General features: G+C 45.0%; 11 protein-coding genes across 11 annotated transcripts; 8 read left to right on the forward strand and 3 right to left on the reverse strand.

The window, feature by feature from the left end:
• Positions 1-23: 23 nt before the first annotated feature.
• J056_003744 (DNA-directed RNA polymerase I subunit rpa1) lies at positions 24-8,058 on the forward strand (the record flags this gene model as incomplete). The annotated part of the gene is made up of 7 exons (XM_009268960.1): positions 24-1,760; positions 1,835-2,466; positions 2,604-2,792; positions 2,842-3,001; positions 3,049-6,521; positions 6,571-7,825; positions 7,873-8,058. 7 exons carry the CDS (start codon positions 24-26, stop codon positions 8,056-8,058), a joined length of 7,632 nt encoding a protein of 2,543 aa, XP_009267235.1.
• Positions 8,059-8,144: 86 nt separating this feature from the next.
• J056_003745 (uncharacterized protein) lies at positions 8,145-9,835 on the forward strand (the record flags this gene model as incomplete). The annotated part of the gene is made up of 2 exons (XM_009268961.1): positions 8,145-9,485; positions 9,530-9,835. 2 exons carry the CDS (start codon positions 8,145-8,147, stop codon positions 9,833-9,835), a joined length of 1,647 nt encoding a protein of 548 aa, XP_009267236.1.
• A 327-nt stretch (positions 9,836-10,162) lies between these two features.
• J056_003746 (uncharacterized protein) lies at positions 10,163-10,902 on the forward strand (the record flags this gene model as incomplete). Its single annotated transcript, XM_009268962.1, has 2 exons — positions 10,163-10,296; positions 10,353-10,902. The coding sequence occupies 2 exons, from the start codon at positions 10,163-10,165 to the stop codon at positions 10,900-10,902; spliced, it is 684 nt and encodes a 227-aa protein (XP_009267237.1).
• Positions 10,903-11,033: 131 nt separating this feature from the next.
• On the reverse strand, positions 11,034-11,909 carry J056_003747 (Inner nuclear membrane protein SRC1; the record flags this gene model as incomplete). The annotated part of the gene is made up of 4 exons (XM_009268963.1): positions 11,034-11,246; positions 11,304-11,523; positions 11,603-11,700; positions 11,751-11,909. The coding sequence occupies 4 exons, from the start codon at positions 11,907-11,909 to the stop codon at positions 11,034-11,036; spliced, it is 690 nt and encodes a 229-aa protein (XP_009267238.1).
• A 399-nt stretch (positions 11,910-12,308) lies between these two features.
• On the forward strand, positions 12,309-13,115 carry J056_003748 (uncharacterized protein; the record flags this gene model as incomplete). Its single annotated transcript, XM_009268964.1, has 1 exon — positions 12,309-13,115. The coding sequence occupies one exon, from the start codon at positions 12,309-12,311 to the stop codon at positions 13,113-13,115; it is 807 nt and encodes a 268-aa protein (XP_009267239.1).
• A 351-nt stretch (positions 13,116-13,466) lies between these two features.
• On the reverse strand, positions 13,467-16,150 carry J056_003749 (Mitosis inhibitor protein kinase wee1; the record flags this gene model as incomplete). The annotated part of the gene is made up of 3 exons (XM_009268965.1): positions 13,467-14,321; positions 14,371-15,140; positions 15,187-16,150. 3 exons carry the CDS (start codon positions 16,148-16,150, stop codon positions 13,467-13,469), a joined length of 2,589 nt encoding a protein of 862 aa, XP_009267240.1.
• Positions 16,151-16,729: 579 nt separating this feature from the next.
• Positions 16,730-17,104, forward strand: J056_003750 (UPF0047 protein C4A8.02c; the record flags this gene model as incomplete). Its single annotated transcript, XM_009268966.1, has 4 exons — positions 16,730-16,797; positions 16,848-16,927; positions 16,979-16,991; positions 17,038-17,104. The coding sequence occupies 4 exons, from the start codon at positions 16,730-16,732 to the stop codon at positions 17,102-17,104; spliced, it is 228 nt and encodes a 75-aa protein (XP_009267241.1).
• A 232-nt stretch (positions 17,105-17,336) lies between these two features.
• On the forward strand, positions 17,337-18,201 carry J056_003751 (uncharacterized protein; the record flags this gene model as incomplete). Its single annotated transcript, XM_009268967.1, has 4 exons — positions 17,337-17,358; positions 17,405-17,605; positions 17,653-17,750; positions 17,788-18,201. 4 exons carry the CDS (start codon positions 17,337-17,339, stop codon positions 18,199-18,201), a joined length of 735 nt encoding a protein of 244 aa, XP_009267242.1.
• A 246-nt stretch (positions 18,202-18,447) lies between these two features.
• Positions 18,448-20,254, forward strand: J056_003752 (uncharacterized protein; the record flags this gene model as incomplete). The annotated part of the gene is made up of 2 exons (XM_009268968.1): positions 18,448-18,465; positions 18,512-20,254. The coding sequence occupies 2 exons, from the start codon at positions 18,448-18,450 to the stop codon at positions 20,252-20,254; spliced, it is 1,761 nt and encodes a 586-aa protein (XP_009267243.1).
• Positions 20,255-20,418: 164 nt separating this feature from the next.
• Positions 20,419-21,807, reverse strand: J056_003753 (putative argininosuccinate lyase; the record flags this gene model as incomplete). Its single annotated transcript, XM_009268969.1, has 1 exon — positions 20,419-21,807. The coding sequence occupies one exon, from the start codon at positions 21,805-21,807 to the stop codon at positions 20,419-20,421; it is 1,389 nt and encodes a 462-aa protein (XP_009267244.1).
• Positions 21,808-21,843: 36 nt separating this feature from the next.
• Positions 21,844-23,931, forward strand: J056_003754 (uncharacterized protein; the record flags this gene model as incomplete). The annotated part of the gene is made up of 4 exons (XM_009268970.1): positions 21,844-22,018; positions 22,063-22,515; positions 22,565-22,631; positions 22,836-23,931. The coding sequence occupies 4 exons, from the start codon at positions 21,844-21,846 to the stop codon at positions 23,929-23,931; spliced, it is 1,791 nt and encodes a 596-aa protein (XP_009267245.1).
• Positions 23,932-23,936: the final 5 nt, after the last annotated feature.

Genomic DNA, 23,936 nt, shown 5'->3' on the forward strand with positions numbered 1-23,936 from the left:
TCATTGCCGCGTTCTCCGACTTGATGACCAACGACGATGACCGAGCCGACAAAAGATTCCGAGACGCAATCCAGCTGGAAAGAGATGGGAAATATACGGAAGCATTCAGCGAGTATGTAAACACAGCCCAGCTGTACCTTGAGCTACGTCGTCGTTGTCCTTCCCCAGCCATTGTTTCCACCGAATCCACCAAGCCGATCGATACCATCACCACGAAATACCGCCTTGTGCTTGAACGCGCGGAGCGTACGAAAGAATTATGCAAGAGCGCTAATCCCGTCAACCAGCCCCACTCGGCCGTGATCAACGGGCGTGTCTATCCGCAGTGGCGGGGGAGTAACGGAGCTAATCACAATCCCGCTCCCCTCCCTCTACCCGCCCTCTCCACAGCCCAACTCCGACGTGGCGCGACATACCAGCGAATAGCACACACTGACGCGGCAATCTACACAATCTACACGCCAGACACACCCACACACACCACACACATCACACAGCACGATATCAGCGACTGCTCCGTCGTCGCCTCCCTCTCTGCGTGCCACTCCCACAATGGCCGCTTCGGCGGTTGTTTGGGTGTGAGTGCGCTGCACCCGCACAACGAGCACGGTCTGCCGCGCGTGAGCGACGAGGGAGTGTACGAGATACGTTTCTATCTCAATGGCGCGTGGCGGTGTGTCGCCGTCGATGACCGCCTCCCCCAAACCCCCCAAGGCGATTTAGTTGCTGTGGAGGTGGTAGCAGACGCTGCAGCACAAGGTATAGCACACCCAGTAGCAGCGGTTAGGACACAGATATGGCCGGCACTACTCGAAAAAGCCATCATGAGTCTGTGGGGAACGTATGAATTTAGCGGGAGTGATTCATCAACTGATCTGCAGATGATTACGGGTTGGATACCTGAGCAAATCAAGTTTAATAGTTCTCTGTTCAAGCAGGAGAAGACGTGGAGGCGCGTGCTCGATGGCAGCAATAGCGGTATCTGTCTCTTAACTCTAGGCAGCAAGAGCAGGAGCGCTGATATGGCGCAGAGCCTCCTCGATCAAGGTTTCGTAGAGAATCACGCTTATGCTGTTAGTAGAGTAGCAGAAGAGGGCGACAGGAGGGTGGTGATTGTTGATGGACAGTGGCAGACGCGGGATCGCGATTATGATTATGCTCACACTCACAATCACATTCGGAATCAAACTCAATCGCTCTCCCTCGACTGGGAATACCTCACCGAGCACTTCGACACCCTCTATCTGTCATGGGATCCGGACATCTTCGCCCACTCTGCCACAACGTCTTTCACTATTGCAACTGAGACTGAGACTGAGACTGAGACTGAGGCAGGTAAGCGGAGCAACCCACTCGAAAAGTACCCTCGTTTCACTGTTCAGGGTGGAGTGGGGGAGGTGTGGGTGTTGTTGACGCGTCACATTGGCAGGAGCGAAAGTAGCCAACTTGGCGACAACGGTGATCGCAGCGACAAAACCGTCTACTCCGCCCTCCACACCTCGCGACACAGTACGAGTGCGCAGAATATGTACACCACCGACAGACCCAGCGACATTGTCCAAGACGCCAGCCACACCAACAGCATCAACACACTCTCGAAACAAATCGTCAAGCGCGGTATGGACATTGGGGTGGTAGTGTCGCAGTTAGTGGATGACGATTGCAACTACAAATACAACTACACACTCACAGCTTACGCTTCGTCTCCGCTACGTATTGCGAATGTGTCCGATTTGCGCGCCTACGGCTATTCGCGGAGGGTAAGTGATGATTGTAGAGCGCTTTAGCGCGATGAAAAGCCAGCCAGTCAGGTAAATCAGCTAACCACTTATAGGTTTCTGGCGCTTGGACAGTCCGCACGGCCGGTGGGCACAGCTCGACGCTTTCTTTCGGCGTTAACCCGATGTATGTTATGCGCATTGGTAAGTGTGCTGGCGGTGATGGATGTACACTTCGCCTTGTCCTCGAAAGCGATAGGGATATAGCGGTGAATGTGAAGATAGTGTGGGGGACAGAGCGGGTGTTTGAGTTGAGGGGGATTCACATAGCGGGGGATTCCGGAGTTTATACGCACAAATTAGCAGTGATGGAGAGAGATCAAGTGGTGAGTGGGCGGGAGTACACGGTCGTTGTGTCGGCTTTCGAGGCTGGCCAACTCGCTTCGTTCACCCTCTTCGCTGACTGCTCAGCTCCCATATCACTTTCACCCCTCGCGCAGGAAGGTTCGGGATTGTTTGCCGCACCGGATACGTGTGGGGTGGTGGATAGACCATGTTCAGATTATAAACTGGATTTACCCAGGAAGAGTCGCGTTAGATTGCGCATTGAAGCAAGTTCGCAGGTGGAGATGGAAGTGGAGGGCGTTAGTCGGTGTGGGAGAATCTTTGATAGCCTCCTCGATTCAGGCATACACGTCGTCACTATCACAGGCGTAGGAGGGAAGGAGCAACCATATAAAGTGAAAATGTGGACAGAAATGGATAGTATTTCATTAAAAAAGTTGTAATTACTAGTAAATGATAATTTTTCGCCATTGATTTGGTAGTAGTAGGGGTTTATAAACCATCTTCTTCAAAACACAGCCATCATCACCAAATAAACAGAGGCATGGACATCGCCCATCCAATCAGCTCAAAGCCCAAGAGCGTCTCCTTTGGGTTTTTAACGACGGACGAGATAAAGAAGATTTCCGTGAAGCAGATTGTCAACCCGAATCTGTTGGATAACACGGGAAGACCGACAGCTGGGGGATTGTACGATCCAGCGCTGGGACCGTCAGATAGAGGGGATATGTGGGTACTTGTACAGTGCCAGTGATTCCCCCTCTCACGCCTTCCACAGCTGCGCCACTTGCGGATTAAGCTCATTCAATTGCCCAGGACACTTTGGACACATAGAACTACCCACTGTCAACTACCACCCACTATTCTTCAACCACTGCTTTAATATTCTCCGTGGCGTGTGTTTGTACTGCCACAAATTCAAACTTGATCCTGCGGTGGTGCGTGGATTTGGAGTGGTATAACAGCAGCTAACAACAATTCCCAGGTCGCCAGATACGTCGCTAAACTCGCTCTCCTCGACTATGGCTTGCTCGATGAGGCTGAGCAAGTCGACCTCATTAAGCGTGGCGTTACTGACGCTGACGACGAAGAATCTGCTACCAAGCTATCCAAGAAAGCCCTCAAAGCCCTCGAAAAGGATCGCGAGCTTGACGCGTACAAGGATAGAGTCAATAGCTGGGTTAGGTTCAACATTCACAAGGCTCACCAATCTGGTAAGACAAGGGATGAATACAAGTCTGGCTTGGTCTACCAGACTAGGAAGAGACTTTTCCACCAACTATTCAAGCAGATGTACAGAAAGAAGTGCGACAATTGTTCCGCTTACGCTCACGCTTTTAGAAAGGAAGGCACCATTAAAATTATTGAGTATTCACTTACTCCGAAACAAGAAGCTCATCACAGCGCTCTCAACTTAAGCAGACCTGATGTTCTCAAAGAACAAGCTGCTGTTGATAAGAACGCAAGAGATGCTCTTAACGAACAATCCACTGCACACACTCAAAACGCTAGTAGCAGCGATGGCAGTGATGACGACAGCAGTGAGAGTGAAGGTGAGGGTGACGACACTCACTCCAATCCTCCACACTCTAATCAAGACCAAAACAACAATCTTGACGCTGACGCTGACGAGGAGGATGATATAGCCGCTCTCAAAGCAAATAACAAAGCAAACGCAGCTGCTCTTAAAAGAAGTGAAAGAGTCATGCCAGCTTCAGAGGTTCAAAGTCATTTGCACCGTCTCTTCCAGAACGAAAAACCTCTCGTTTCAATCATTTTCTCACGTCATGGTCCTTTCCCTACTAGCGAAGCTATGGCCGATATCTTTTTCATGTCTGCCATCCCTGTTCCACCAACTCGTTTCAGACCTGCTGCACGTATGGGCGATGCTCTGATGGAACACCCTCAAAATGAGCTTCTCGGTGCTGTCCTTCAAACTTCTTTGAGAATTCGCGACTACAATAATGAAATGTCGGCACTTAACGACAAAGAGTATGCTCAGACTATGGCCAACAACAGTAGCCTCGGTGCCGATGGTGTTAAAATTATCAGAGATAGAACCTACCAGAGACTCCTTGAAGAACTCATCACCCTCCAACACGGCGTAAACTCATTTATAGACTCGTCAAAGAATCCCGCACGTCTTCCGCAAGGTCGCGAACCAACACCTGGTGTCAAGCAAGTACTCGAGAAGAAAGAAGGTCTTTTCAGAAAGCACATGATGGGTAAACGTGTTAACCACGCCGCTAGATCGGTCATCTCTCCAGATGTCAACATTGAGACGAGTGAAATCGGTGTTCCACCTGTATTCGCAAAAACTCTCACCTACCCTGAGCCAGTAACCGCATTTAATGTGTCTTACCTTCGCAAACTCGTGATTAATGGTCCAAAGAACTATCCAGGAGCCAGCATGATTCAGTACGAAGACGGCAGAATGGAGAGTCTCGAGAAGAAGTCTCAAGAGCAGAGGACAGCAATCGCAAACCAACTTCTCACCCCATCCAACAGACCAGATAATCAAAATAAGATGACAACACGTACTACGTCTATAAACAAGAAGGTCTTTAGGCACCTGAGAGATGGTGACCTTTTACTGCTCAACCGTCAACCAACTCTCCACAAACCTTCTATGATGGCTCACAAAGCAAAAGTTTTGCACGGCGAGAGAACTATTAGAATGCACTACGCTAACTGCAAATCCTACAATGCTGACTTCGACGGTGACGAGATGAATATGCACTTTGCTCAATCAGCCATAGCCAAAGCTGAAATGAAGTTTATTGCAAACAACGACAGTCAGTATTTGGTACCTACTTCAGGTAAACCTTTGCGTGGTCTCATTCAGGATCACGTCGTTGCTGGTAGTTGGATGACTATGAAGTCGACCTTCTTTTCGAGAGATGAATACCAGCAACTACTCTATGGTGCACTCAGACCAGAGAATGACTATACTGGCGGTGGTCGTGTTCATCTCCTCCCACCGGCTATTTGGAAACCTAAGCCATTGTGGACTGGTAAACAAATCATCTCTACAATTTTACAGAATATCACTCCAGCTAACGCTCGTGGTCTCAACCTTGAATCTGAGTCGAAAGTTAAAGCTGAGTATTTGCCAGCTTGGGGATCGAATGAGAACAAAGTTGTTATTTTGGATGGTGTAGTTTGCTCAGGTATCATTGATAGCTCTCAATTCGGTACATCCTCATATGGTCTTGTTCACTCAGTTTTTGAGTTGTATGGATCAGATATCGCTGGTAAATTACTCTCCATCCTTTCAAGACTTTTCACTAAGTACCTCCAACATCGTGGTTTCACTTGTAGAATGGATGATTTGATCTTGACGGACGATGGTAACAAGGATCGTGACAACATACTTCAAAGTACCAAGGGATATGGATTTGAAGCGGCCATTGACTCTATTGGATTGACCAAAGAGCAATCTGAAGGATCTGAAGGTAAACGTAATGTCCTGATGCGTTTGGAGGAGGTTTTGCGTGATGATGATAAATTGGCCATGATGGACCAGGCATCTACATCCAAGAATGAACAAATCAAGTCACAGATTCTTAAAAAGACGTTACCTAACGGACTTTGGAGACACTTCCCATCTAACCACTTCCAAGCCATGGTTCTTACAGGTTCCAAGGGATCTGCGGTCAACGCTTCTCAAATTTCTTGTCTGTTGGGTCAACAGTCACTTGAAGGTCGTCGTGTACCAGTCATGGTATCAGGAAAAACTCTTCCTTGTTTCAAGCCATTCGAAACTGATATGAGAGCTGGTGGTTTCGTAGCTCAACGTTTCTTGACTGGTATCAGACCACAAGAGTACTACTTCCACTGTATGGCTGGTAGAGAAGGTCTGATTGATACCGCTGTCAAGACTGCAAGATCTGGATACTTGCAGAGATGTTTGATTAAGCATTTGGAGGGTATCAAGGTGCACTATGATCATACTGTTAGAGATTCCGATAACAGTGTTATTCAATTCCAATACGGTGAGGATGCACTCGATGTTACTAAGCAAGTTTACCTTAATAAGTACAACTTTGCTGTGAAGAACTACGACAGTATGATGAGGAAGTACAATCCAAAGGCACTGATTGGCAAGGTTGATGAGGAAACTGCTGACACACACATGAAGAAGGCCCTCAAGAAGCCATACAAATATGCGCCAGCATTGTCAGAATTTTCTCCTTCAGTTTATCTCGGTTCTACCTCGGAGAAGTTCGCAAAAGCATTGGAAGAGTACGCTGAGAACAATCCAGATGGTCTACTTGTTCCACAATCATCAAAGAAGAGCAAGGTAACCGATGCTGAGATTGAGATTCTCACCAAGAAACTCAAGCAGCAGGGTGGTGCTATTGCCAAACCTAAGCAATTCAAGAATCTCTTGAAGACTGTCTACGCTCGTAGTTTAGTAGAACCTGGTGAAGCCGTTGGTTTGTTGGCCTCTCAAGGGTAAGTGGGGTTCTTCCTACATTTTCCAAGACACTAACCGGCTATACAGTGTTGGTGAGCCTTCAACTCAAATGACGTTGAACACATTCCACTTTGCTGGTCACGGTGCCGCTAATGTTACTCTTGGTATTCCTCGTCTTCGTGAGATTGTCATGACGGCGTCAGCTCAAATCAGGACCCCAGTGATGAAGTTACCTGTTTACGAACACATCACTGAAGATGAGATGAAGGTGTTTTGTAAGAACCTCAACAAGCTGACTCTTGCGGAGTGTGTAGATGATGTAAGGGTAATTGAGTCGCTCTCTTCAAAGACGCCAGAGAATGGCTTCTCTAGACGCAAGACATATAACGTCCACCTCAAGCTTTACGATCCTGCTGAGTACAGTAAAGAGTATAACGTAGAGCCAATCGATATTAGCTACGCAATCAGAAGATTTTCGGCCATTTTGGATAAGGAGATCACTATCGAATTGCGTAAGGTGACTAGAGAACAAACAGGCTCAGCTGCCAATATCGGCAGAGGACAGAAATTGAGAGAAAAGCCGGGTGAGAATGAAAACAACGAGGATGAAGACGCACCTGTGAGAGAAACGCAGAAAGGAGATGATGAAGTTGATGAAGGAGATGCTGAGTCACGCAAGCGTTCTGAGAAGACTAAGGAGATAACATCATACTCTGATGAAGGCGAGTCAGATGAAGAAGAGAACAAGAAGGATAACGAAGATCACGTGGGTGATTCAGACAATGAATCTGATATACAAGATGATAGTGAGCGTCAACGCAAACACTCAAAACAGCTCGGTGAGAAGCTTTCACAACTTGAGGATAAGATTGTTCAAACTTCTCACTACATGACTAAGCTAGAGTGTGACCGTGAGGGTGGATATGTCGACTTTGAGTTAGAGTTTAGCAGTAAGGCACTTAAGATGTTGCTTGTCGGTATTATCGAGAAGGCTTGTCGTAAGACTGTTGTTCGTGAAGTCCGTGGTATCTCTAGAGCGATTCTCCTTGATAAGGAGAAGAACAAGGATGGTAGCACCAAGAAGCAAAGATCGATACAAACTGAAGGTGCAAACCTTATGGGTATCAGAGGATTTGGACAAGACTTTATCGATCTCAATCAGCTCTACTGCAACGACATTGATGCAATTAGACGTACTTATGGTGTGGAAGCTGCTCGTGCATCTATCATTAATGAAGTTGCTGGTATTTTCCAAGTCTATGGTATCGGTGTTGACTTTAGACACTTGGCGCTGTTGGCTGATTACATGACATATGATGGAGGATACAAGCCATTTAATAGGGTGAGTGGGGGTGATATTAGCGAGGTTCTTAGCTGACATGACTACAGACTGGATTATCTGGCTCACCAAGTCCACTGCTGCGTGCATCTTTCGAGACGACAGCGTCTATTATCGCAGAAGCAGCGTTGTATGGTGACTTTGACGATATGAAGTCACCAGCGTCATCTATAGTAATGGGATCGGTACCAGAAGTTGGAACTGGATTATTTAACGTTGGAATTGCGAACAACTGAGACAACTGAAACAAATGAGAATATTTAATGTATTTATAAAAAATAACAAATGAATAGATTTTACTGGAAACTATCATGGAGTTGAGATGAAATTCAATTGGATTTTGTTTGTTTCGAGAGCATTAGCAGAGCTGCTGAGTACACAAGACATAGCAGATAATCAAAGCTGCCAGAAACCTGAATTCTGTATAGCTAACGATACGATATTCGATGTTGAGCCACGGATTGAGCCAGGCTCAGAATTGGCAACACAGGTCAACAATTTTGATATAGAAATACTCTCAGAAATCAATAATTTAGATTTTATACCAACATCCACACCTGCACCACTCCCAATTCCAACTTCACCGCTTAAAGATAGATTCAATCATGCTTCCTCTGATTGTGCAGCTGTTATTTTGCAGTCTACACCAAATTCATCTGGTGCTTCTGCCATTTTATCTGAAAAGAAGGATAGATACATGCTGACGCCATGCAACACATCAAAGCGTTGGGTTATTACAGAACTCTGCAATGAAATACGTATTGATACAATCGTATTAGCAAACTACGAATTCTTTTCCGGTGCTTTCAAAAAGTTTAGAGTTAGCGTTTCCCGCTCATGGCCAGTCTCTGAGGAAGGTTGGTTGCCTGTAGGTGAATTTAGAGCAAGGAACGTTCGAGGTGTTCAGACTTTCCAACTACCACGACCTACACCTGATTTCTATAGATATTTGCGCATTGACTTCTTGGATCATTACGGAAACGAGTACTACTGCCCGCTATCTTTACTTAGAGTTTACGGTGTTGATCAGATGGAAGCATTTAGATTGGAGGAAGATGTGGAATCTACCAATAAGGTTAATGAAGAAACACCTGCTGTCTTTCACGATGATTTCCAAGATTTGCATAAGTTCTTGGAAAGTTCTCAATTTCAAGACGACATTTATGCGTCTCCTGAGGAGATTGAAGCTTTTGAGAGGACATTATATCAAGAGGATTCTTATTCACCAGCAGATCCTGCCCCTGTACCACCTGTACCACCTGTACAACCTGTACAACCTGTACAACCTGCACAACCTGCACAACCCGCACAACCTGTCAAAAACGGTAATGAGACTGAAAACGGGGAATTTGAATCGACCAGGTCATACTCCCCTCAGTATCAACAGCCTCAGAGAACGCCGTCGCAGGTAAATGCCGGTGAATCGATTTATAGAACCATCAACAAAAGATTAGCGACATTGGAAGCTCAGTCACAAATGCTTAGCAGGGCTCTCAAGGATTCAAGACTTGCTCAGAGGGGCCTAAGTGGTAAAGTCGAGTCACTTGCTCTGAGAAATGAAGTACGACTAGCTGAGACTATCAAGGTCTTAGATCAGTCACACAAGGAAACACAAGACGAGAGAGATAGATTAAAGTCAGAAGTTTCTTATTTGACATCTGAGGTAGGTGTTAAAGATATGCGCAGGCCAGTCTAACACTGCTCAAGGTGATGGTTGGGAAGAGATTGAGTATCGCTCAGATTGTTATATTGCTGGCAGTGGTATGTATCGGTATAATAACACGCGGGTCGACAACGACGATACGACCGCTGAAAAGGAGATTTAGACGGGATACATCGCAAGCCACGCCAATGCAGAAAAGTACATCACTACCTCAGGGTGAGTATAAACCAAACTCAACAAGGTCTAGGGCTGCTTCCGTTCAAGGACTCAAATTGCAGCTCGATGGGGAGGATAAGGACAATGAACAATTTAATGCGAATCTGCCTGCATTCGTACATCAAAAGACTTGATGATATTTAACACCTTTAAAAGTTTTGTTTCAACAAGCCATTAGTTTATTTTACTTGTGTTGCTTTTGCTAGCGTGGGATGCAAATTTTCACTTAGTGTAATAGAATGTTTACGCAAAGTGTAAGCTCAGCCAACTATCTAACAAAGTCATATAAAACGTCTTGATTTCACATCGTTACCAATGCAGACCAAGATGTTCACATACAGCAAACACACGAAAGACACCAAGCTCGACACACTAACCAAACATCAGAAGCTTAGCTTCGAGTGTTTACCAACAGAAGTACAAAAAATGTTCTAGTGGATGTTGACTTGATGACGCTTAAGATGGTATCACTCGTGAACAAGTCATTGCGCAATCTGGTAGCAGATGTACTCTTTGCTTACGTCAGTGTCGACAGCAACACTTCAGAGATGCAGCCTGGCCAGAGCTACTTCAGACTGACGAGGGGTAGTGTTAGGTGTGTGTTGGATGCATACTCATACGACGCTACTAACAATAGCAACCCAACTCAAGACATTTGCACCTCGCCTATCCGAAAACGCTGGTGGACTCGAATGTCACTAAGCGCTGCCTACCCATATCTCAAATGACCAAGCTGAACAGTTTGCACATCAACCTCCGCGAGATGCTCTATGAGTTGGAACTGGCAGCGGCAGAAGAGGTGCGAGAGAAAGAGCTAGCATATGGGAAGCACAACCTGATAGACTATATCCCACAATCCAACTCAGTCAAGGAGCTTACTCTCGTAGTCAACTCCCTCAATGACTTTCATTTTCATAAGTTTTCCATCCAGCAGCTTATAAGCAAATTTGCACACCCACTCACTCTGGTCATTGTTAAGGATATAGAAAGTGAGATAGACAGGTATGTGCTTATGGACTTCACCCAGCCTTTTCAATTTGCCAAAGTAATCCTGTGCGAACTGAGGAGCTCGGTCGTTTTTCTAAAGACAGCGTTTGAGGAAGTCGGAGGTAGTGGGGTGTTGTTTGAGGTGAGCTTTATGAGGGGCTTGGAGATATTGCGCAAGACTTACTACTCGACGGCATTTGTGGTGAATGAGTAGGTCATTCTATTTCAATTCTTTTGCTATTCCTGCTGCTGTTGCTTTGCTGTACTATAATGTGTGCATCTTTAAATTTCAGTCGTCCTCTTACTCTAATATAATCACATACATAGCTACAACAAATGCAAAGATCACGACGACTTCCATTCAAACACATCGGTAATGTCGCCCTGTATCTCTAGCTGCTTGAGCTGTATATTAGCGTTAGATTCGACGACGCTCCTCACGCGACTCCATAGCTTTTGTCGCTTAGCCGAGGAGTGGATATCTGAGAGCGCATTGTCTCTGATCTGTTCGGGAATGACGTAAGGCGCCATGGTTGGATCGTGCATACTTTCGACCATCTGAGAGGGGTGTGAGTATACGTAAGTGTGCTAATAATCTTAACCAAAGCAACGCACCCTCTCCCGCACATGTTCGATCGTATACTTGACCAATTCTTTCACTCGTTTCTTCTCTGCCGTCGCGCGTCTTATTTTCGTCAAAGCGAAGGTGTATCCGAGGAAAAGGGCGACCAAGGTGCAGAATTCGAGGCGCCATTTCCTAGCAATAGAGGACAGTTTCAGCCGGAGTCTGCATCCGAGACTGATTTGAGCATTACGAGCAATGAGGAGGTTTATACTGAGAGAGGTGTTAGTATGTGAGCGTTTAGCGTCTTAAACGTGATTAAATGTATCAAACGCTTAAATGTAATACTCACCCATTATCCCTCCTCACAGTGTCTATTTCCTCATTATCGACCAGATCCTTCACAGCCAATTGGTAAATATCGTCGAACTCATCTTGAGAGATGGTCTTCTGTAACAAAAGATCAGATGAATAGGCAGTGAGTGTTCAGTTCAACTTACATCCTTAAGTGCCGAAATAAAGGCGTAAACATCAACCTCGCTGAGTGAAAATGCGTCGATATCACTCAAACCCCTTTTACGCTTTAAATTACCACAAGTAACATCACCTCTATGTTTTTCAAGGGTGGATAAGAGGTGAACAGCGACATCTGCAGCCATTGCTCTTTTGTCTGAGTCAGGTTCGCAGCGAGGAGGGAAAGCGATAGGACCAGCGTAGGGCAATCCATTGAGGATATTCGAAAAGGGAAAGAATGAAAGCAGTGAGTCAGTGAGGATGAATTCTTGTGGGCAAGAAATGAGATTGCCTTGCTCGCAAAACGCGTAGTTTGGACATGGAGTGCATTGAGTTGGAATAGGTAGGAGAGAGTAGAAACTGTTTGGATCTTCTGCGTCGTTTGATAGGCTGACTAGCTCTTCAACACGCTGATCGACAATAGCGTTTGAAGATTTCCAGGTATCGCAGAAACCAAGTTCAACGCTTAACTGGCGATACTTCAACAGAAAATAGATAGAAATTACGATTAAAGTAACGCGTATTAGAATTATTATCATTTTAACATGAACGTCCACGAGAACAACTTGGCTAGAAACGCAAATACAAAAAACTCAGTTAGGAATAAGTCTAAAGCCAGTGCAAGTGAAAGAAAGCCTGCATTTAAAGCCGTATTAGAAACACCATATCAACTGAATTGGCCTTGTCCACCAACTTCAATTTCAAACGGTGTGCTTAAAGACATTACTGGTTCTTTTACGGATTTTAAAGCCAAATTTCCATCTGAATCAATAGCCAAAGGAATTTCTCCTGAAGAAAGGCGGAAGCTGCGAAGTGATAAGAAAGTTGAGAACAAGTCTACACCCCCACTCACTCCGCCTTCAACACTTATCGGTATAAACTCAGTTACACGAGACATTGAAGCTGGCTCTACATCCACTTCGCGTGTTGTACTCGCATGCAAAAGCGACGTAAACCCTTCACGCTTATTAGCCCATTTACCGATACAAATTGCAGTGAACAACTCAAAGAACTCACACTCAATCGTACTCATTGAGTTGCCTAAAGGCAGTGAAGAAGCAATGGCAATAACCCTTAAACTCAAACGTGTGGCTGTCGTATCACTCACAGAACAACACCCACTCACCGCGACTATACTACGCAGATTGGATGATATCCAAAAATACACACTCACTGCTCCTTGGCTGAACGGCGATCAGTTGGTGTATATTCCCACTAAAATTAATCAATTAGAGACTAGTATCCCTAGAGACATGCGCAAGGCTAAAGAGGAAAGAAAAAAGGTACAGGCTGCTAAGAAGGAGCGTATTAACGCATACAAACACCATCAATCTCTCAAACTCAAATCTTAAATACACTTGTACTATTTGTAAAAATATTGATATCAAATATCGAATATGATTGGTTTTACAACATAAAATTGGATTCAATTGGATTATTTGGATGTTGAAATGAGTGAAAACTGGAAGCTGAGTGCTGAGTGCTTCAAGAAAGTTAAGAAACCACTGCGGAGTGAGATATAAAGTTATTTAACCGTAATACTTGTAAACTGGTAAAGAAAGCGAAATGAGTAAGCGCAACAAGTGCGATAATAAAAGAATGAATAGAGCATTTAATGATATATGCTACTTGGTTTTTGATTGCTTGAGAATATAACTTAGAGACTGCTATGCAAGATACTGTCATGCAAAAGACGTGCGACATTATTTATCTAAATCCATCAAATTCTCATCTGTAGACGATCTACTAAATAATTGATTGTCATCTTGATCGACGAGAATAAGACTAGCTTGGGCGGAGGTGTTTGGAGTGTTTGGAGTGAATGATGTCCGTTGACCTTGTGGAGATGGTTGAGGTTGTAGAGATTGGTTTTGTATTGGTTTCATTTGATAAATAATCTGTTTATTGAGTGTGGACTTAGAGAGCATGTTGACTATACTATCCATGAAGGAAGCATCTTCTTCCCTCTCCAGTGCCCCCGTAGAACGTTTCTTATTCACACTATCTAATATTGGATGTTGGAGTATCTGGTATGCCGAAGGTCTGTTTTCGGGGTTGGGGTCGAGCATAGCCTTGATGAGGTCAACGAGTGCAATTGATAGATCGTCAAATGGACATTCACTAAAATCTAGTGACCTCAGCTTCTGCCATGGTTCTCCATTTCCTGGTAGGACAATGTTGCAACTGGCTTCGAGGATAATCAGACCGAGTGAGAAGATATCGGCTGCATGGCTATAATTTCCCCGAAGAATTTCAGGAGCAAGATACTCTCTATCACCTTCTCTCTCCAAATCACCTGCATAAAGACTAATGTCATCTTCTTCTACCCCATCTGACGCTTCTAGCACCGTCGTTAACATGGATATAGGACCATCTGTATCGGGCTCAGACTTCCGCCGCTTTGGTAAGTTCTTGTACTGTGTTGACGTACGCAGCTGCGATTCTTGAACTGCTAGACCGAAATCTCCTATTAGGAGCGTACCATTCGATGCAACAAAGATGTTGGCTGGTTTGAGATCTAAATGCCAAATACCTGAAGCGTGAAGGAATCGAACTCCCTAAAGGATGAAGTCAGTAATTGCATTTGCACAAACTCATCCAACTAACCTCTGCAATATCGCCTAGCATCTTCCAAACACGTGTCTCATCTAATTTTTCAAACCTGGAGCCATAGTCGTCCAAGAAGTTATTGAGTGAACCCTTTTCACACAATTCGGTCTGTATATAAAGTCTGTTATTCTCCTCCCAGTAATCATTCAATTTGATAATATTTGGATGTGGTGATAACTTGGAAAGCGTAATTGGTTCATTTAGCTGTCGTAATCTATCGCGACCACCTTCAAATGGTTTGCCACGTTTGATAGCGTATATTTGACCGTTGTAAGCCGCTTGTCGTTTACATGCAATGAAAGCTTCTGAGAATTCACCTTTACCAAGTTGAGAAATGATGAAGAATTCTCTTTCGAATCTGCCTTGCGGGGGTGGAGGTGGAGTGGGACTAATTTGGTTTTTATTGACGTTAATAGTACTTGAACTGCCGTCACTATTACTCGGATTGTTAAACTTTATCGTATTACTATCCCTCCCTTTGGCCTTGTCCTTGTCCGCTTTGGATGATATAGACAACTTGGAAGATGAACGTCTCCTTATGAATGAGGACATTGAAGACATTGACCTAGTTTTTTCACGTGAACGAAGGGATGAGAAAAGCGAAGGTCGTTTCGGAGAAGTAGGAGATGAAGGTTCGGGGGATGAAGATAAAGGGTTAGAAGCTCTATCAAACAATTGAGATGCACGTCTTGTGATTTTCGAAGTTTTTGATGTTGGGGTGGCTAATTTTGATGAAGGAGTTGGTGAGTTTGCAGTGTTGCTGTTGTCTGTTAAGTGTTAGATGAGTAATAAGTGATAAGAAAACCAACTCACTTTCATCAAAATGATTTGTTGGAGTTAAGCATTCATCGTCGTAAGTCTTGCGAGTGCTTGGACTACCATCACTATCACTGGAAGCAGTAGTGCGATTACTACTCAAACTAAGAGCAGACGATCTGCGTAATATGGCCATTCTGCCTTTACCTCTACCATTGTTGCTCTGATCTTCATCTTTTGAAGGAGAATTTGCAGCTAGAGCCAAATTTAAACTGAGTCTTTTAGCGGATTTACCGAAGAATGAAGTGCGATTCTTAGTTTGTTGAGCAGGTAAAGATTGTGACATATCAGCTTGAGCTTTAGCGGCGAATGCAGAGGGTTTAGCGGGAGTGTCAGGCATATGAGGAAGATAAGCAGGAGAACCAGAAGGGCCAATGTTTGAGGGATTAAAGGGTTTGGATTTCTTCGAAAGGAGAGTAGACGGAGCTTGGAATGCAGCCTGTAAAGGTCTAGCGGAAGCGTAGGAAGTTGGTTGAAGGGGAAAAGAAGCTCTATTAGGAGGATCAGGAGGATCAGGGGAAGGAAAGATATTTCTATATCTTTGGTTGTTCCCAGTAGAATTTGGAGGAATAGAAGATTTCTTTGAACTTCTTTTAAAGTGAGGAATTGAGTGATCACTGTGGTTTGAGCGTAGACTTGATCTTCTTGAAGGTTTTTCAGTGGGAGAGAGAGTAGAGAAGACCTTCCTTGGACGTTGAGAAGGTGGAGGATTAACAGAGGGCTCTGGTGGTGGTCGAAGGTAGTTGACTTTGTTGATGGATTTGAATGAATTCAAAGATTCTGAGTTGATGGTGGTGTGTACATCTGAGCTTGTAGATGATTGGCTGCTGCTGTTGAAAAAGGAATACGTTTCATCCAAGATATCTTCATCAGAGTTATTCGATGATGTCGTCGTCGTCGTCGCCGTCGAAGGAGACGAAATTATTTGATTAAAATTTAATTTCGATGGCGTTAATAACATTGCATTCTAATTTCTTTGATTTCAATATTCAAAATTACGTCCCCTGTGATGGTATGAGTGAAAGGTGTATGCCGTCGAGTAGACGCGTCCTCAACTCTAAAATAAGTCATTCTTAAAAAATATACTTAATTTCTTATTAGATGGTTGAGCTTGAATAACTTAAACTTATTTCTTTAAAAATCTCCTGTCAAACGTACTTGTCTTTGGCGTGATTCTGGCTTTGGATCGGAGTAGATGGAAATTTATTTCTTAGAGTATGCAAAATCTAAAGACATGAACTCAATAAAGACAATCGTATAAGACATTACATGTTTTACTTTCGTTTGAATCCTTTCTAAATCCGTCATTATCCTCTCTCATAACCATCAACTCCACCAACTCCACTGTAAAATGCCTTATCAAAAGACAATAACACTGTCACGTCAATCAAAAGGCTGTCATTTGGTTACGGATCAAGTTGTAGAGCAAATAAGAGATGGATTATCGAATACTCAGGTTGGAATTCTCAATTTGTTCATAAAGCACACATCTGCTGCACTCACTATCAATGAGAATTGCGATTACACAGTGCGTACTGATATGGATCGCTGTTTAGACAAGATTGTTCCCGAATCCTTCCCTTGGGATCACGTTGACGAGGGCCCGGAGTGGGTTGTTGTGTTTAATTGATTCAAAAGCTCACAATTGCGATAATTAGTGACTCAGTATCACACACCAAAACATCTTTGATTGGTCCTTCACTCACAATTCCTATTACAAATGGTCGTTTAGCTCTTGGTGGGTTTTTTTTTCAGATTGTGAATTGACCACACTGACTCCATCTAAAAGGAACTTGGCAGGGGTGAGTGTATTTTGTGAAAGCAATCTACATTCCTCACATATCATAGGATATATCTCACTGAGTTCAGACATTTGGCTCACAGTAGGAAAATCTGCTGTACAATTATACCGTAGATTAAAGTAAGCTAGAGCTTGATGATAATAACGAGTCTATTTAGACCGCTTTCAAGTTGTTTGCACTTCCCCCTCTAAGCCGTGGCGAAAGCGGAGTTTTGTAAACAAATTATAAATTGATTTGAATAGATCTACGGTAATTGAGAATGCCTGTACAGACATTTAAATTTTTAACTCTTTCTTCCTATTGCCACAATAATATGGTTATCTGTTGCTCAGCTCCCATCCAATCATGTTATCCGTTTTAAAGAAGCGTGAGGAATTTAGTTGTTTTAAAGGATCTAGCTGAATACGTAGCAGCTCAATTATTATCACCAATTGGTAGACTGCCTACACTTACACGCACTTTGTCAACAACCACTCAACGTCCTGGGGAAGCATTGGAAGCAAGTCGTCCAATTCCAGCAACAAACATCGCCCAACAAGGCTCAAACCAGCTCAGTCTGGAGCAGCCACGTAATGGCGTGGAATACGCACTTACTTCATTGGATAAAGTTAGAAGTGAGTCGCTGTCTTCTTTTTTGAGTTTAAGCTGATAATATCATTAGACTGGGGACAGACTGTAGGTTTACATATTTTAAATGGCTTCTTCACGGCTTCTCTGCGTCGTTTCTTCGAGAAGACGCTGCGACAAGTCCACAAGAAGGTGTACTCAAGAATTACCCTCTAACAACCTTCCACAGGGATCCTTATGGCCAATGACTTTCGGATTAGCCTGCTGTGCTATTGAAATGATGCATATGGCCACTGCTCGTTACGATCAAGACAGACTTGGTGTCGTTTTCCGTGCATCTCCACGTCAATCTGATTTGATGATTGTTGCTGGTACATTAACCAACAAGATGGCTCCTGCCCTTCGCAAAGTCTATGACCAAACTCCACTTCCTCGTTACGTTATTTCTATGGGTTCTTGCGCTAACGGTGGTGGTTACTACCATTACTCTTACTCTGTCGTACGCGGTTGCGATCGTATCGTACCTGTGGATGTATACTCACCTGGATGTCCACCAACCGCTGAAGCACTCCTTTATGCTATGCTTCAACTTCAGAGGAAGATGAGAAGGAACAGACAAGCCACGCTGTGGTACAGGAAGTAGATGAACCTTTCTTGTAATGCTCTCTTTTCTTTTATATTAATATAGTTGATGTTGAAATTTAGAATGAGTGAAAAATTTCTGGAAATGTGAGAATAAGGGAAGGAGCGAGGGAGTGAGTGTAAGAAATGATTGAGGTTTGGAATTGATAGTATATGTATAATATTAAAGTCAAACACATTAAATCAAGTTAAATACATACCATATGCAACTATCACACTAGCAACCAACTTGGAAAAAGTTAAAATAATGGATAATGGGAATAGCGTGAGTTAGATGGAATTTATATAAGCAATTCTCACCTACGAACTAGTCACAGCTAAAATACCACTCAGAATTCCTCAAGCCCCGATTACCGGAATCGTTACTACCTTCAAATACTTCGCTGAGATCAATAAAGTTTAATTCTAATGATGATTTCGCTCGGCCAAGTAATTTGTCCAATTTCCCTGCTGGTTTCCCTCCAAAAATTGGCTCAAGTGGTCCAACACGCGATCCAAGCACAGACCTTGAGGGCGATCAGATAAATCCCGATGCAGCTCTGCCCACTCCACCTACTCTAAATCCACCTGTCGTTGAGATATGCTTGGAATGCATGATGCGCGATAAGGATATGGCCGATGTAGACGTTTCCCCTACGGTTTGGCAGAACGCGTCGGATGGCGAGCTTGAGAAATCTCTCGCTCTTTGGTCAGCACAGGAGCATAATGGCATATCACCTTCACAGCGAACAGGTCTTCGTCCACAGGATGAGGTTACGGAAGACGCTTTGGCGACGTGGACCAAGCTCAATCCACCACTTTCCAACTATCGCGCTAGAAATCTCAAGTCATACGTCGCAGATCAAGTCAGTCGTAACAACGTTACAGCTATTGACAGGACTGTCGACACTATGCTCAAATACCCTTCATCCTCTTCACTCAACCCGCCTCAGTCCCTGAAACAAGTTGCTCCAAGGAGACGCAGATTGTCCGAGTCAAGTGCTAACGTTAATGGTAACGCTATTGCGGGTGCGAGTGCAAACGCGGCCGCGAATGCTACTGCGACTGCTAATCCAAATACCCCAATCAACAACCGCACTTCAAAGCAAAGCTTGGCTATTTCGCTCGCCAATGCACCGCCTCTACCTGACGATGCGGCGAATGTTATCACAAACTACGGCAAAGGCGAGGTGAGCAATAGCAGTAAGAGCAGGAGTCGGAGTCATAGTCAAGTTCAGGGTCAGAGTAAGGTTCAAAACAGACCGGCGAGCGTGAGCAATGATTTGCAAGTTCCAACTAGCGTACCGCGTAACTCTTCGCAGCTGCAAGTTCCTCACAGTCCGCAGTCGACACCGGCGTCGCCATCTACACTCACAGCTACTTCACCCACCTCGACACATTCCAGACGCCCATTCAGCCTCTTCTTCAGACACAGCAATAGGAGCGTTGCGACGAGCGTCGCGTCTGCTCACCCCTCAGGCTCCATGGTCGATATGCATCTCGGGCTTGAGAAGGAGCGCGATCCCAACAGGACGAGCTCGATGAATGGGATGGAAGTTTATCAGGGCAAGCAATACCCATCGACACGCAGTTTGAACAAGAGCGACGGGAAGCACTCTAAGAAGAAGAAGGGGGGTATAAGGGGGCTGTGGAATAGGATAAGGGGTAAGTCAACGAGTCATGTCCATTCTACAACACCAACAACAGCAACACCAACGACAACGACTGGTCGCTCAATGACAGCGTCACCTAGTCTTGACGAACGTCAAAGAGAAGGTAGTCTACTGGAGCTGCAGCAACAAGCTCAAAAGGAGGATACGAGCAGCCCTCTCCCTCCCCCACCTTCCATGTCCTTTCTCAGTGGTGAACCCCTTGATGTGCCAAATGCTGCTAAAGTTCAGCCAAATATACCACATATACCAAATAGTGATAGCTTTCCGCGAAATCGCTCCTCGTCGTTCGAGTTGGAATATAGCAGATCTACCTCAAGCAATTTCCAAACACAACAGCAGAATCAACGCAAAAGCTTGAACAGTGTTGGATCAGGTGGAAGTGCGAGAGATATACCAACATGAATAGATGATTACACCAAATTGCACTTAAACACACCCTATTCGACTCAAATCTACTATTGTCTATAGACAGACAATATAGCATCTGTATTAACTTTGTTTATCTGAAGAAAAAGATATGTTTATACCCAATTAAAGTGATTACATTGTGCTTTGGTGGAAAGATTTCAAAGCAAACTCTGCAACGTCTTGATTTGCTCCTCGACAGCACTTCTAGCAGTACCACCAATAGCATTTCTGCGATCGACGGAGGCTTCAAAGTTCCACACCTGCATGACATCCTCACTGAATCTGCTGTCGATTTGTTGGAGGTGATCGAGAGTGATGTCAGACAATTGAATTTTGTTCTTCTCCGCAAAAGCGACACATCTGCCTGAAATGTGATGGGTCTCTCTGAATGGAATACCCTTTCTGACGAGATAGTCAGCTAAATCGGTAGCGAGCATGTCCATTCCAAGACTCTTGTGCATTTGCTCAGGATGTATGTTGAGTGTTGAAATCACACCAGTGGCTATTTGTAACGACGATTTCATGCTATCGACGCAATCAAACAGAGGTTCTTTATCTTCTTGAAGATCTTTATTATAAGTAGAGGGCAGACCTTTAAGCGACATCAAGAAACCTGTCATCTGACCAAAGATTCTACCGCTTTTACCTCTCAACAATTCAAGACTGTCTGGATTTTTCTTTTGTGGCATGATAGAGCTACCCGTAGAGTAGGCATCTGCAGCAGTAACAAAGTTGAATTCGTTAGTGGAGTAGATGATAAGATCCTCCGCAAAGCGCGACATATGAGTGAGGGTGAGAGTAGCCCACATGAGCCACTCGACGATAAAGTCACGATCAGCTACGCCGTTCATAGAGTTTTCAATAACGCCGCCAAAGTTGAGATCTTTTGCGAGAGTTGCTCTGTCGATGGAAAAAGGGTGACCAGCGAGAGCGCCGCAACCGAGTGGAGACTTATTTAAACGTGGCATAAGACCTCTCAGACGATCGAGGTCATTTGCGAAGGAGAAAGCATGGGAGCAGAGCCAATGTGACCATCTGATAGGCTGAGCGGGTTGGAGGTGAGTGTAGCCGGGCATAAGCACGTCAATCTCATTCAAAGCCCTGCTGCTGATTACGCCTATGAGGTCTTTAAGGAATGTCTCAACCAGTATGGTCTGCTCGACCAGCCAGAGTCTGACATCTGTGACTACTTGATCGTTGCGTGAACGACCTGTGTGGAGTTTACCGGCGACTGGGCCAATAATCTCAGTCAAGCGACGCTCGTTGGCGGTGTGTATGTCCTCGTCTTGGGGATGGATAGTGAATGAGTTGGTGGACCATTCCTGACCAACCTTATCAAGACCATGTTGAATCTGCGTAGCTTCAGATTGATCAAGTATGCCAATTCTAGCGAGCGCTTGAGCATATGCTTTAGACCCGCGGATATCTGCCTCGTAGAGTCTCTTGTCGTAGCTGAGTGATTGATTGTATTGGTGCATCAAAGGATCAGTTTCACCTGTGAATCTGCCTCCCCATAATTTCTGTTTTCTGAAGTCGTTGTTGGCCATGGCTGGTGCTAGAAAACACTCATCCACAGCGGGAATATGTTCAAATACAAAGCATATACGCCAAAATCTAAAGGCGGTGGTGGTAGAAAGTCTAATAGAAGGCTGCAAACGGCGTCTGACAATAGCGATCACACTGAGGACAGGATTTCAATTTCATTTCAAGAGAGAAGACATTCTTTGAAGCGTTCAAAATGGTTTAACGAGGTAGAATGTGGGTTGTATGATGTGTCTAGGCTCATACTCAACCAAATTTAGCCATCTTCAATTCTCTAATTGCCGCCGAGGAATGGCCAGTACCAAAGCGTATTGTTGCACTTGGATTGGGCAGCTTCGAATCAAATTCCAACGCTTTAGATCAACTTGTAGTTTTGGAATGGCTCACTCAACGCTTACAAATTAATTCGAATCGTGTCACTGTCTTTGATCCAGTTTCAACCGAGTTTGACGTGAAATTTTTGGATAAATTTGGATTTAAACATGGCGTTGATGGTGACAATAGCACTATGAACAACACTAACACGCCCAACAATACACCCACAAACACCCTCCTATACATGCCTCATTGCGATAAATCCCTCTACGAAGAAACGCTAAAATCTTACTGGAATCCACAGTCACTGCCTTGTCTTGTTTTGCTAGGTAATGACCTCTCACTCTACTCACAACGACAGAAGGACACTGAGAGAAAGAGCCTAGTAACAAAATTTTGTGAGTCAATGAGAATTTTCATTGGAATAGGATTGACCAACACACCCAGTAACATTCTCACAGCAATCACCACTCCCAACACCCCCTGAGGACCTCCTCAACAGCTTCAATGAGCTGTGCGTGCAGTACCTTCCCAGAACGCGATGTGAATGGCTCAGTGGGGGGTATTGGGAGGCCAATTGAGAGTTATTGTAATGATACCAGCGATAATGCAATGAACATATTAAGAAAGACATATTCTACCCACTCCACTCCCACCAACGATGGTAAGCGAGAAGACGGAGTGCAAGCCATCAGCTAACGCCGGACAAGTCCACAAGGCATTTCTTCACGACCTGCAAAGCCAGCAAGGTGAATTTAACGCCGCTGTCCAACTCCCCTTCGTCTGTAGTGCACGTACCCACAAGTCGGCGTATAGCGTGGAAGAAGCTGCCTGCAATATCGCCCATACACCGCCTACGGCTGTACAAGCAACTAAGCAAAGCGCGCTTGACGTTCCTCGTAACGCTCACTTCGATGGCTGGATATGCACTGTGTCCGGAGAGCGAGGGAGGCGGAGGAGTGCAGCACGAGGTCAGCACGCTCCTCAGTACAGCCAGTGGCGTCGCGCTGTGCTCAGCTTCCGCCAACGCTTTCAACCAGATGCTGGAGGTGCCACTCGATGCGCAGATGGCACGCACGCGCATACGTCCACTCTGCACACGCCTCCTGTCGCCGCTCCACGCCGTTGTGTTTGGTGTGGTTGCTGGTGTGGCTGGTGTGGGCGTACTGAGCTACGGCGTTAACAACACAAGTGCCACACTCGGTGCTGCCAATATACTCCTCTACAGCGCCGTGTATACACCTCTCAAACGCGTCCACATTGTCAACACCTGGGTGGGCAGCCTCGTTGGGGCTATACCCCCGCTAATTGGTTGGACCGCGTCTTGTGGTGGTGAATTGGGCGATTTAAACAATTTCAAACACACCGCTGCACTCTCTGCCTTGCCGTATGTGTTGTACACCTGGCAGTTCCCCCATTTCAACTCCCTCGCTCATCTCCTTCGCCCTCAGTACGCTGCTTGCGGTTATAAGATGCTAAGTGTTACGAACCCATTGAAAAACAGCATCGTTAGCACCAGGCATGCTCTGTTTATGCTCCCTCTCACTGCCATCCTCTTCCCGTGGTCGGGTTTGACGACGTGGGGATTCAGCTACACTTCCACACTCCTCAACGCCCCTTTTGCATGGCTTTCGCTCATGTTCTACAGAGAAATCAAGGCAAACAGACCAGGCGATAAGGCTGCTCGACGACTCTTCCACGCCTCTCTCATTCACCTCCCGCTCACTCTCGTCCTTGCCATGTATCACAAACGGAGCTCGAACCACATAGACAACTACATAGGAGGAGCAAGTGGCACAAGCAGAAGCATATGAAGCAT

The sequence above is a fragment of the Wallemia ichthyophaga genome (assembly GCF_000400465.1).
Source record: "Wallemia ichthyophaga EXF-994 unplaced genomic scaffold scaffold5, whole genome shotgun sequence".
Classification (NCBI taxonomy): domain Eukaryota; kingdom Fungi; phylum Basidiomycota; class Wallemiomycetes; order Wallemiales; family Wallemiaceae; genus Wallemia; species Wallemia ichthyophaga.